General features: G+C 42.9%; 1 protein-coding gene across 2 annotated transcripts in view; it reads left to right on the top strand.

The window, feature by feature from the left end:
• Nucleotides 1–14,069, top strand: part of BRD3 (bromodomain containing 3) — a 123,423-nt gene that overhangs the window by 83,825 nt on the left and 25,529 nt on the right. For both annotated transcript variants that reach the window (XR_003942598.1, XM_030207691.1), the window contains exons 5-9: nucleotides 270–431; nucleotides 765–976; nucleotides 3,444–3,815; nucleotides 6,340–6,468; nucleotides 9,383–9,574. Coding sequence is in view for 1 of the 2 variants with exons in the window: in XM_030207691.1 (XP_030063551.1) it covers nucleotides 270–431; nucleotides 765–976; nucleotides 3,444–3,815; nucleotides 6,340–6,468; nucleotides 9,383–9,574 (1,067 nt within the window). In the remaining variant the exon portion in view is untranslated. The remainder of the gene's footprint in view (nucleotides 1–269; nucleotides 432–764; nucleotides 977–3,443; nucleotides 3,816–6,339; nucleotides 6,469–9,382; nucleotides 9,575–14,069) is intronic.

Below are 14,069 nucleotides of genomic sequence, written 5' to 3' on the forward strand. Positions count from 1 at the left end.
TTTAAGCTACAACAGAGTAAGGTGACTAATTTAAAGAAAGTTGTACATGAGGTCAGAGAGATGATTAAATGTTAGCTAGGGTAGGAGTGAATAAACATGTCCTGCTGCAGTATGTGCAGCCTGGGTCATTCCTTGTGTGTATCACAGAGACTAAGATGTTACTTCCATTAAATTACACCCTAGAATAGCTTTTTTTGTGTCCTGAAAGATCTGCGTGCCTTACCACAATACCCTTTTCTCATGCATTCTCCTTTTGTTTTATTTTCCAGAACCAGCACCACCTGTTGAGAAAGCGCCAGCACCACCGCCAACACCGCCGCCTCCACCCCCTCCGCCGCCGCCACCACCTCCCACGAAACCCCCTATTTCAGAACGTACCAGCGGAAGACGGGCAGAACCAGCAGCAGAGAGGCGCAGGGAGCGTTACAAAGGTTCCTAAGTGTTATGTTGCAATATGATATTGAATAAGGTGAGAGGAGTGAAGAAGAGACGAGCATGAAAGTGCCTATCTGCTGAGAGTCATGTGCTCGGACATCCGCAGACCTTAAATTCTTAAATCAGTACATTGAGCTGGTAGGACACACAGAGCAGTCTGATGGTCTCTCTTGTACACCACGATTGTTTTATGCTACTGTGACTTAAATGATGATGATTTATGTAGAGGAGAATGTGTCCAAGTAGCACAGAGCAACCTTTGTAGGTGCACAATGCATCCTACACAATTGCATTCTTGTTAACCTTTTGTTCTTATTTTGTGAATGCAGGAGCACAGCAAGCAGCAGCTGTATCATCTGCGTCCACACCAGCTCCCTTTCAGGCAGTCCCTCCAGCCGTTTCCCAGACTCCTGTCATCGCTGCAACCCCAGTGCCAACGATAACTGCAAACATCACGCCTGCAGTGGCTCCTCCACCCCAGCCTCCCACCGCTGCCCCTCCAGTCATTCCCGTGGTACCCCCAACACCACCCGTCGTCAAGGTAAAGGGAATGGCAATTTCCTCCTTTATAGAGAAATGCTGAACAGCAGGGTTTCCCATAGCCAGTCAGGTTTTGTGAATACATTTGCATGTGCTGGTTCTCTATGTTCATCGTGGATATCCTGAAAACCTGAATGGCTCTGGGGTTCCTAAGATAGTTCTGAGCAGTCCTGCTGAACAGGAAAACAATGGTCTCTCTTTATCACTTTGAGTTGGCAGTGTTTTAGTGATCTATGGTTGTACGTATAGGGGGTAATTTAATAACAGGTTGCCTATGCGAGAAGTCCAGAAATATATGTATTTATAAAGACCAATTTTATAAGCTGGTGTCTAAAATTAGAGACCAGTAGTACCCAGATTCTAGACTAATAGAACTTACACGTGTGAATGGCACCAGGCAGTCACGCACATAAGTGCTAGAACAGTGGTTCCCAAACCTGGTCCTGGAGGCGCCCCGACCAGTCAAGTTTTCAGGATATCCACAATGAATATTCATAAGATAGATTTACATGCAATGGAGGCAGTGCATGCAAATCTCTCCCATGAATATTCATTGTGGGTATCCTGAAAACCTGACTGGCTGGGATGCCTCCAGGACCAGGTTTAGAAATACTATCCTATGTGTCTTTTGTAGAATAGGCTCCCAGATCCAATAGCCCACAAATAAAATAACACATGTACATCAGTTCCACCTAAACTTCACCCCGGTGAATGCTTACTCGATCATCTGGAATTTTATAAAAGCCCTTTTCAGTATGTAAAATTACCCCCATACTGCTTTCACTTGTTTTTCGTATGGTACTGAATGCATTTTTGCTCTAGTCTGACTATGCTAACATACAGAACAATGAGTCTAGAGCAAAGTTTACTGAACTGTGATAACCTTGGCATAGCCAGGCAGTGTGACAAAGCACTTGGAAAGCTGACAGTATCCCTGAGAGCATAAAGAGAGTAACGCTAGTAGCAAGAGGAAGTATTACCTTCATAAAAGGGTCTGGTGAGACCCTAGCTTGAGTACTGGGTGCAGTTCTGGAGACCTCATCTACAAAAGAACATTTATAAACTGAAAGACATTTAAGGAAGAGTTACACCTACACTATACACTTTACACAGGAGCACCAGAGAAGCCAGTTGCACCTTCACCACAGCCAGACCATATTGTTAGGTTTGATTCTTTAGTCAGGTCTTTTCTAGGCTGGTCCGGTGTTTACAGCATGCTCAGGGGTAACCCCTACTTATTAGATTTGGGGTGCATACCAGGTTCAGAAAGGCACTGCACCCTTGCAGTGCCTAGAATAAAAGAGGGATTATAACGTGGGGAAGTAGAAAAAAAGTCTACACACATTCAGGTACCTGGCTGTCTTCAGTAATCTTATCTCAAGGAAACATTTTTCATAGAATAAAATATTTTTGACACATGATACTAAAGGAGGCAAACTCAGAAGGAACCTGAGAAAATATTTTTCTATTGAGAACGTGGTAAACCCTGGAAGAGACTTTCAAGTAACATGATGGGAGCCAAAACAGTAGCATAATCAAAGCATCCTTGGGACAGAGCCAAAGAGACTTTAATTGCAGTGGGAGGAAGACATAATATAGCATAAAACTGTCTCAAACAATGGCTCTAGACGGTTCACAAGATAATAAAAAAATTATTAACAATGAATTACAGCAATTTTTAAATAGTACCTAGCCAACAAGGTGTATGTATGTGTATATGTATATGTATCAATGATTAAAAAATACTTCTGAAATTAGCCAGAATTTTAATTGTTTTCAAAATTTCAAATAGTCAGGCTCCAATCTAAGTTCTGTAGGCAAAGCATTTCATAATTGAACTGTTGTACATGAAAATAATTTCGTACAAGAGGAATGGAGCCTCAAAGAAGACAGTAAGGGAACAGAGTTTATTCCTGTGAGTCAACCTACAGAGACCACAGTTGGTCCTGAGAGAGACTAAGGAAACTAAATACTCAGGACAACATCCATTCAAAATTTTAAAAACTAAAATTTTAAATTCTATCCTGGCACTAACAGTGAGCCGATGCAGAGATTTGTAACAACAGAGTGGTTGGGCCAAGTGATCAGAGACCAAGCTTGGCATTAATCCTGGAGTACTTGATCCAACACAGAGGTTTTTTTCCAGGAGTAATTAAAACTATATTTGATTTCATCACCAACCAAAATAGAAATTTATCCATATTTTATCTTGAAGTAGTTTCCCAGTGTGAATAGAGCAGGGAGCAAAACTACATGAGCTAGTCTAGAACGAAATACTTGTGTATCTAATTCAGGAATAGGATTTCTGTAAGAAAAGTATAAATTTCTATATTCAAAGACATTCTAGTGAGCTGCTAATGTAGATGAATCAGGAAAGTGCAGATTATGTGGTTTTATGAGCTGTGCTATACAGAGATGGTATACTTTGTAGTGAATATTTACTGTACATCGCTCATTTTCCCTTTCAGAAAAAAGGGGTGAAGAGGAAAGCAGACACGACCACACCCACTACATCTGCTATCACTGCCAGCCGCAGTGAATCACCCATCCCCCTATCAGAGCCCAAGCAGGCGAAGGTCGTGGGCCGGAGAGAGAGTGGAGGGCGCCCCATCAAGCCACCAAAGAAAGACCTGGAAGATGGGGAGGTGCCCCAGCATGCGGGCAAGAAAGGCAAACTGACGGAGCACCTTAAGTACTGTGACAGCATTCTGAAAGAGATGCTGTCTAAGAAACATGCTGCCTACGCTTGGCCCTTTTATAAGCCTGTTGATGCTGAGGCATTGGAACTGCATGATTATCATGATATTATCAAGCATCCCATGGATCTCAGTACTGTCAAAGTACGTCTGTGTCATACTCTTTCTCTTCTGTAACAGGGCCTGCTGCTCATATTACAATATCAGAGTAGAGCCTGGCTTATAAACTGCACTCTGGTGAGCCTCCCCTGTCCAGTAGGGAAACATTTAAGTTGTCATGTTTCTGATGCCTGCTTTCCACCCACCACCATTGCTTCAATGGGTGACCCTAAAAATGTTACCATAGATTGAGGCGATCACCACAATCAAATACCTTCATTACCTTCTGTGTGAAGCTGTCTTGTGTAAGAGAGTTTCATGTATGAATAACATTATTAGGACCATCATTTGGGTTAGAGACTAAAGACTGAGCCAGTAGGTTTTTGCACAGTCTTTAACAGAGCAGAGAAGGGCTGGCTTCTGATGTCTTCTTTTCTATTTGCAGTTCCTACATCAGAAGAACATTTGTTAAATTATCTTTATAAGGAGATGAGAGCATTGAAGCTCTTTCACTCATTAGTGTATTGTAAAGTCAGTTGTTTATAATTAAAATTCCGCACTACCGCTAAGCTTATTCTCCATTGTGATATAGTAATGTATAAATTAATACAACAATAGATCATTTTCATTTAAAAAGTTAACTCAGATTGTACACACTTGTGTCCTGATCAAGGTCGTTATCAAATGTCAAATCCAAACTATAAAATACTTTCCATTTATGACCTATCCATAATTTATTTTTTTGTTATCAAATGCTTGTATAATGATTTTATTTGCTTATTTGCTGAATGTGTTGTTAATTAACAGTAAATGTGTATATTAAGAAGGCATTTCTCTTGCTTTTAGTGTCTCCTCTTGAAAGCGTTGGGACATAGGAAGGCTAGGCTTCCTTTTTACACTCTTGTAAGATCCAGAGATCCTGAAGGAGTGGTGACACTGAGAGCAAGAGATGGAAAGGGATGGTAAATAAGACCAAGAATTTTATAATGCCTCTATTGCTCCATGGTGCAACCTCGCCTTAAGTATTACATTGAATTCTGGTCACCGTATCTCAAAAAAAGATATTGCAGAATTAGAAAAGGATCAAAGAAGAGAGACCAAAATGATAAAGGGGATGGAACTCCTCTCATATGAGGAAAGACTAAAGAAGTTAGGCCTCTTCAGCTTGGAAAAGAGACGGTTGAAGGAAGATACGATTGAGGTCTATAAAATCCTGAGTGGGTGTAGAACAGGTAAAAGTGAATAGACTAAGGGACACTCAATGAAATAACATGGAAATACCTTTAAAACAAATGAGAGGAAATATTTTTTTACTCAACGAATAGTTCTAGAACTCACTGCGGGGGGATGTGGTAACTATGGTTAGCTTATCTGGGTTTAAAAGAGGTTTGGACAAGTTCCTGGAGGAAAAGTCCATAGTCTGTTATTGAGAGAGACATGGGGAAGCCACTGCTTGCCCTGTGATTGGTAGCATGGAATCTTGCTACTATTTGGGTTTCTGCCAGGTACTTATGACCTGGATTGGCTACTGTTGGAAACAGGATACTGGGCTAGATGGACCATTAGTCTGACCCAGTATGACTATTCTTATGTTCTTATCCCAATAAGCCTGCAACAGATTTTTGAGTCTAATTTTGTCTTCCCTTTTGGCCTGTTCTATCAGCTGCTCTCTCCATCCATCCATCTTGAAAATAGGATCTTCTGAGGAATGAGCAGTTAGGGGGTTTATTCTAAAAAAAAAAAATAATAATAATTTTGGCTTGTCCTGAGATAAAATCAACACCCTTCCCACCTGAAAAAGATTGTGCTAGCACATCTTGAGAATCTGTGAGGTTGACTAGCTATTGTGTATGCACGCATACTTAAAAGATTGTACAGTGGTGCAGTCCATGTCCCTGGAATGGGTTTGGGACTTCAGGACTTTAAAATGTGATAATATTCATTTGCAGTTTCTGAGGGGGAGGGATAACCAGATGCCTCTGATAAAAGGAGCTTGGGAAGAGAACAGGATGCAGCTCTTCCTGTGAGATGGAATAAAAATGGAACAATCCTGGAGACAAATGCACCGATATTAGAGAAAATAAGGAGAAAAAGTACATTTTAGTAACATTTAGTACTTTTTCTGTATTTGTTGTCATTTTTAATTATTCTTATTTGTTGCTGATTTATTGAAGATCCGTTTCCAGATTGTCAGAACCTTATGTAAATACGTTCACAGTTTTACAGCCATGGAAAGGAAAGGAATTTGGGTTTATTTAGGTTATATCATACGAGCCATAACTTGGAGATCATTACACTCATGTGAAGATCACCTGTATCCATTTTCAAGGTGCAAGTGAAACATCAATTGTATCTGCTCTAAGAGGCAATAGAATAAAACATACAGATAACTGTCTGCTGTCCTGTCTGCACTGAGTAAGTTACAGAGGTGGGAGATCCCTGTGTTTCCCAGCTCTACTGTGATCAGACTAATCAACACCACTTTTCATCTTTCAGGCACTGGACTTGTAGTGGCATTTTTAGAGGAATCTGCCAAGTAAGAAGTTTTGCTCTTTGCTTCTATTTTCAGAAAAAAATGGACGGGCGTGAATACCAAGATGCACAGGGTTTTGCTGCAGACATCCGGTTAATGTTTTCCAACTGTTACAAATACAATCCTCCTGACCACGAGGTGGTGGCAATGGCCAGGAAACTTCAGGTACAAAGCTTTTATTTTTATTTCTGCAACTTTATGTAATTGAAGACAAACACAAAAAGCTTGAATATAGATTATATTTGAACAAAGAAAATAATAAGGAAAAATAATTTCCCCCATAAAGCAGATTTCTTAATTTATTCCACTATAAAGAGGTGGGGGGGGGGGGGGGAATCAAGGAATCAGTAAACTTAAAAGAAATCTAACATGAGAGACAGCAAATAGAAGATGACCCCAGCTGGTACGTACTATCCTGTTTTTAAGGTTCTTGAGGAGTAACCAAGACTCCTTAGCCACTATAAATTCAATGAGTTGTGTGGGCTCCAAAAACATGTAATTCTTACCACCTTGGGAAATACAACACTTCACAGGAAACTTAAAAATAAACATAGCCCCCACAGCCAAGACTCTTGGTTTTAAAGCCAGAAAGTCCTTCCTACATCTCTGGGAGACTTGAGAAATATCAGAAAACATATATCTGAAGTCAGCTCGTGAAATAAAGTCTCTATTATATTCCAGAGCAAATGTAATAAGGAGAGTTCTACTTGTAACCACCTTCAGAGAATTCTCCAAAAACGATGACAAATTCATTTTACCCGGGGGCCAAGCTCCTTTTGCAGTTGGGGTACAACTGCCCTGGTTCCCACTTATATTGTACTCGCACAATAGGGGACAAGTTATCAGATATTACCAACAGTATCTCATGGAAATATTTCTAGGCCATCTCAACCTCTGAAACAATGGGTGTTCTAGGGAAGTTCAGAAGTCTCAGATTATTCTTCTCTTGTTTGTTCTTGTGATCCCCGAGGGTGGGCCTGTGAAATAACACAGCCGGACAAAGGTATGTAAATGAAAATAATGGTTTATTAACTGAATCCTGAGGCCTGTTATGTCACAGAGCCAGGAACAAGGTGAAACGCCTCTTTAGTTCAGTAAATGCAGTCTCAAGCAGGCCTCAGACTGGCAGGCCCAAAACATAGTCTGTGGGCTGGTGGGTCTGCCATGCCTCCAAACACAGCCTGTAAGTTCTTCTTGGTTCTATCAGAGTTCCAGGTCTTGCTCCAGCCAGACCTCAGAGCAAGGCTTGCTAGTCTCAAATCAGGAAACAAAAGTGGCTTACGTCAGTCAGGACTTGATCGTTAGACATAACCTGTAATGGCACATGCTGGGGCTCCCATTCTTCCTTCCCTTGGCCTCCTTTAACCTTAGTCTGGCCCCTGCCTTTTATACTTCCTGGTTCTGAATCCACCCCTCCTGGCTCTCTTCCTCCTGGGGTGGGACCAGTGATCTTAAGTTGGCTCAGGCTATTTGAGGGACTATTCTTAAGGGTGAGGGGCAATAAACACCCTCACAGTTCTCCATATGTTCTAATTTCTTAGAAATCAGATTTTTCTTTGATAATATCAACCTCCAATTTCTTCAGCTCAGTCAGTTGTTGTTCATGCTTGTTCAGCCTACCACCATAGGCCTGTATAATCTCTCCATATTCATCCACTTTAGCTGAAATTGTTCCACAATCATTTCTTAAGACACTATGAGGCTCATTTTCAAAGCACTTAGCCTCCCAAAGTGCTTTGAAAATATGCCTCTAAGCCTTTTTAATATTAGAGTCTAAGACCAAAATCACCCACCACAGGGCGTCTAAATAGACTATGGCTGGTTTAGGAATATCCCCAAACTGAAGAGTGTTACCTCTGGAAGCCTCTCCACTTTCTCCTTATCGGGTAGAAGATCTTACCAACACAGCAGAACCTTCCCCAAAAGACACCAATCCTGCCTTCCCTCCTTGGCTTGGAACCGCAGACTCCTCTCAGGAAAGTGGCTCAACAGCTCGAACCGCATCTGAATCGCTTCCGGGTTGCAAGGGAGCCAGCTTCTGGTTCGGGCTTCACGAAACTGTCAGCAGTGAGGTCACCACTGCCCCTGCACAAGCAGCAACTGTCCAAGGAATGGTGGTCTGGATCAACCATCGGGGCAGAAGGGTAAAACCGCATGGTGCCTTTACGTTTCCCCATAGCTCACAATCTGAGAAAAGAAGACCAACAGCACCTAGCACTCCACCAAACATGCGTCTGCTCGCAACACCATATTGGTCTCCCTTCCAGGTATAAAGTTTTTATATTCCCTCCTGTGAAAGTTAAATTCTGGAAGCAGAAGTTCCCAAACTTTTCTGTTCAAAAACAATGCTGCAGAAAAACACAAGCACTTGCCAGAGCATATAGTTCATTCAAAATTTCAATCTTGTGGATTTTTTTTTTCTTTCATCGGACAGGATAGCAGGGAGTAAGTAAGTTGGCTTTTTTTTTTTCCTTTTGCCTTTTCAGCTTTCTCTCTTGCTTTATTTTTAAGTTATAGGGTACTGCTGTAGGCTTTACTTTCTTTTTCTGACTGTTCTCCCTCTTTTTACATCATCTATCTGAATTTTAAACTGTTACAATGTAAATCACTCTAAAGTTTGTTTAAGTAGTATATTTTATACTGCCTTCAACAAATTATTAATGTGATATCTTGGATTTCATTCTTCTGTCTTTCTTTCCTGCCCCCTGTGCTGGTTGCTCAGTGGAGCTTTATCTTGTGACCCATGTACAATGTTTTTTAGGGATCAAAAGTGAGGCTGCAGGCTCAGAATTTGAAAACTACTCTTCTCTGGTACCTGCGGGAGCTAGAAAGCCCAAGTAACTCAATTCACTAATTTTTGAAAGATAATGCAGCAGCAGAATATTGCATTCGATTAATGAGAGTGGTTCATAGTTATGGTTTGTTTATTTATATTCCACCTAAACCCAAGGCGGATTACAGAAGTAACACAGTCGATCAATTACAAAACAAAATAACATTAAATAATGCTCAGCATATCAGTTTGATTGCAGATTACCAGCCATAGATACCTATTTTGACATTATTGCCTCCTCTGCAGGATGTCTTTGAAATGAGGTTTGCAAAGATGCCAGATGAGCCAGTGGAACCACAGCCTCTCCCTCCCCCAACCGTGCCAGTTGTTAGTAAAAGCATTGAGAGCAGTCACAGCAGTGAGGAGAGCTCTTCAGACTCAGACAGCTCAGATTCTGAGGAGGAGCGTGCTACCAGACTGGCAGAGCTGCAGGAGCAGGTGTGTACTACTGGGTTTTTATGCATATATTTTTTTATAGTTACATTTTTCTCTATATTTGTGATATTTCATTTCATTTAGGTATTTATACCACTTAGACCTAAGCGGTTTACACTTTAATTTTACAGGTACTGGGTTTGTCCCATGGGCCTAGCCAGACCTCAGCGGGAGGGGGGGGCCAGAGCCCGAGGTGAGGGGGCACTGTTTAGCCGCCTCCCCCTGCCCCACCGCCGCATCAGGTACCTTGTTTGCTGGCGGGGGTCCCCAAACCCCGCCAGCCGAAGAGTCTTCTTCAGCGCTGGTTGACTCCGGTGCCTTCGCTGTGGGATCATCTGTTTCTGATGCCTTACGTCCTGCACCATGCATGTAGCCAGCCCCGTGCAGGACATAAGGCGTCAGAAACAGATGATCCCACAACGAAGGCGCCGGAGTCGACCGGCGCTGAAGAAGACTCTTCGGCTGGTGGGCTTTGGGGACCCCCAACAGCAAACAAGGTACCTGATGAACGCGTGGGGGGGGGGGGGGCAAATGTAGAGGGGGCCAGGGTGTAATCTGTGGGGGCCCATGCCCCCGTGGCCCAACGTAGCTACGCCCCTGGTCTGTCCCTAGTGGGCTCACAGTCTAAGTAGTACATTGTTCTACTGTTGTACCTGGGGCAGTAGAGGGTTAAGTGAGTTGCCCAAGGTCACACGGAGCTGCAGAAGGAGTTGAACCTGGTTCTCCATGATCTCAACATACTGCCGACCATCAGACAACAGCGGGAGTCAAACCCAATTTCCCAGGTTTGCAACCCGCTAAACTAACCATTGGGCCACTCCTCCACTATTCACAAAATATGATGAACAGTAGAACTGGTGTATCTCATCAATACATAAAGAGACAGTTACATTCCTAAAGTGTTTCTGCATACCCTCATGTGGTATTGGTTTCAACTTAATGTTCCCATTTAATTGTTCATAAATGCATGTTCTCCTGTAATTGTGCTCTGGGAATGATTCAGAATGGAACTGAAATAAACACTTAATACCACTATTTATTTCTATAGCACCTCTAGATTTGCTTAAGATAGAACAGGTATATAAAGAGTCCCTTCTGTATGAAGCTTAGACAAAACGAAATAAATACATTTTCTGAAATCTCTTATTACTGTAAACATGCAATCAGAGAGATGGGTTTTTAGGGAGGGGGACTTGAATATAGTCTGAGAAAATGTGATTCTTGAACTCCTGCAAATTAATAAACTAAATAACTTTATCAATGCAAGGCCTATAAGCTACTAGCATCCCCTGTCTTTCCTAGAAACTCCCTTGGTTGCTCCGAACATCTGTCTGGCAACCCTGGTCTCCTTCCAAGCTCCTCAACCTTCCCATCTGCTTCGAAATGCAGGAGCGATGGCCAATCATTTCTGTCTCTGGACCTGCCATCTTCAAAATGGTAGCGGCTAACACCTCATGGAGCATCAGAACAACACCACTAGGGGCCAGTCTGCCAAATATGGCATGGAAGACTGACCCCCCCTCATAGTTCATCAGAATGCACTGCAAGGGGGCAGGCGCTGCTGTTTTGAAAGATGGCAACTCTGAAGGCAGCAGCAATTGAGCAACTATGCTCTCTCTCTCGCCTTTAGAGGTGAGTCTGGGTTGAGGTGTGGGGGCAGAAGCGTAGCGAGGTTGAAGGCACAGGGAAACGGACTCCTAATGGCACCAGCGCATGTTTTAAATGTGACAGATCACATGAAAAAAATGTGCCTGTGCTGGCGGAAGTCTGTTTGGAGGAGCGGCTGCTTCCCTGGTGCCCCCCTTAGCTATTACTCTGGTGGGGGCAGGGGGGGGAGAGTTGCTGGACCTGAGGGATGGGGGAGGGAAAGAGACTGATGGTGTAATTTTAGGTTAAGGGGGAGGGATATTTTTTAGAGAGGCAGCAGATTGATGTAGATAGATGTAATTGGTATACACTGGTCGGTATGTTGTGGCCCTTTTGGATCCAAAGTGACTAAAAAAAAAATTAGTGGACAACTGCTGAAATAGATGTATTAATTAGGGATGGGCTGTCATTTGGAACAAATGTCATTCGCTGGTAATAGTGCACCCTCTTTGCATTCTCTTCCCACTAGGGTGCAGGAGCAAACTATTGCACATGCACGAACCATTCTATACGTGCACCTTATCGGGAAAGAGGGCGCACTGTTAATAAACATTTCGTTGGAAACAAAAAGAAAATCCAACATGACACACAGATTTTCTGAGTGTCCAGCCCTAATATTAATCATCATTGATATATCACTGTTAGATACAGGCAAATTTCTAAGCTTGCAGGGACATACTTACAAGAATTTCCTGCATAGTGTAAAGTATATTACCTTTGCAAGCTCCTGCTGGTGTTCTCCTTTCCAGCAGTTGCCAGGCTTTCAGACTAGCCTCCAGCCATTGTTCCCTCTAAGCTGAGCGGGAGTCTTCCAGTTACAGTCCTGCCAGTGGAGGGTGCTGTTTCATTATCACATTTTCAATAGTGAGAGACAGGCGAGCTCTGCAGGACTCTAGGGAACCCGTCTGTCCCTAGCAATTGAAAACACAATATTGAAGCACCACCCTTCACTGACAGCAATGCAGGTGGAGGACTCCCACTAGGCTTAGAGGGAACAGTGCTTCCAGCTTATGCCCCTTTTCTGAGCGATTGGGACTAGGAGGAAGGATCTCTGCCTGTTTGATGATCAGTTTCCCCCTGCTAAAGCATTATCAAAAAGAAACAGGAATAGGAGGAAAAAATGCACATAACAAAAAGGAAACTTGGGAAAAATTCTGAAACACTAAATCTAGGAAGACAGCCCTTGAAAAATAGATGCTGACAATCTATGAGGTGTAATCACATTAAGCTACATTCAAGAAAGAGCAGCACAAATTAAGCACGAAAAATCAGGGCTACATGCCAATTCTGTAATGGAAATTGCACACAAAGATACCATTATAAAATAGGGCACAAGTCGGCATGCGCATGCCTAAGTTTAGGTTCAAGTGCTTGCTCCATATGAAAGGCTGGTGTAAATGGTCGCACTTAAAGTTGGCAGTTGTGCACATAAGTCATCATATACTGTAACTTACGTGTGCAAGACACACCCCTGACCCTCCCATGTGCACACCCCCTCTGTAGCTGTGTACTATAGAGTTTAAGCACTAGGTTTATAGAATAGTGCTTAACTGCTAATTAGTGCCACATAAGAGCTACTGTTGGTACTTAAGGCCAGATGGTGCCCAGGGGTGGACTGCCCATTCGGGTAACCGGGCAGTGCGCAAGGGCCCAGAAGCTTTGCCCAGTTGCCCGCTATTACTGCCGCACCTACAACCCCCTCAGTCCTACCTTGAAGAGCCCTGGTGGTCTAGTGGCCTCTTGGGGGGGGGGGGGGCAGGAAAGAACACTTCTCTTTCCTGCCCACTGCCGCTATTCTTCCCAGCGCCACTGTGGTTTAAAAAGGGCTGCTGAGACTCTCTGCGACACTCACAAGACTGTCGAGACCCGGGAGACTACTGTGGGAAGAGTGGGGTTCTTTCCTGACCCCAAATAAGTCACTAGACCACCAGGGCGCTTCAAGGAAGGATTGGGAAGGGTTGACCTGAGGCTTGAGGGACTGTAGGAGGGGGGCAGCGGGCAGAGGCCAGAGTCCTTAGGTCACTTTCAGTCCGCCCCTTATGGTGCCCAATTTTACAATTAAGTTAGGTGTGCAACTGGCACTGTCTAGAAATTGAGAGCCCACATTTGTATCGTAGTAAATGATGGCAGATAAAGACCTGCCCAACAAGATAAACTCATTTTACATGGTATGTAATATATACACCGATATTTGGAGAGTAAAACCGGTGATTTGTCCCTGCCTTTCTCAGGGCACAAACCGTAAAAGTCTGCCCAGCACTGTTCCTGTACTAAAAGCTCTAAAGCTAATGTTGAAGCCTCTTAAAATTTACACTCCAGCCGATCCATATCTATTCAGTCACGATTAGGGCACAGACCATAGAAATCCGCCCTGCACCGGTTTTACTCTCCAAATATCAGCGTCGCCAACCAATCTCCACTAAGATTCTGTAGATCCATTCCTTCGAAACAGGATTCCTTTTTTGTTTATCCCAAACATGCTTGAATTCTATTACCGTGTTCGTGTCCACCACCTCCTGCTGGAGGGCATTCCATGTATCTGCCACCCTTTCCGTGAAAAAATACTTCCTGACATTACTCCTGAGTGTACCCTCCTTCAACCTCAATTCATGTCCTCTAGTTCTACCACCTTCCCGTCTTCACTAGTCAGAAATTTGAGCATGCAACTTTATAGAATTTGGGGAATTATGTATCAGAAATCCTCTAGGGCACACATGGACAATTTAACAACAAATTTTGATAATAAAATTAATAATATTTATTTTTATATACTGCTCCATCCAAAAGCTCTGAGTGGTTAACAAATAGATATAGATGCAATCAATAAATTAAAAAAATTACCATAAATTCA

Source organism: Microcaecilia unicolor, chromosome 6 (genome assembly GCF_901765095.1).
Source record: "Microcaecilia unicolor chromosome 6, aMicUni1.1, whole genome shotgun sequence".
Lineage (NCBI taxonomy): Eukaryota > Metazoa > Chordata > Amphibia > Gymnophiona > Siphonopidae > Microcaecilia > Microcaecilia unicolor.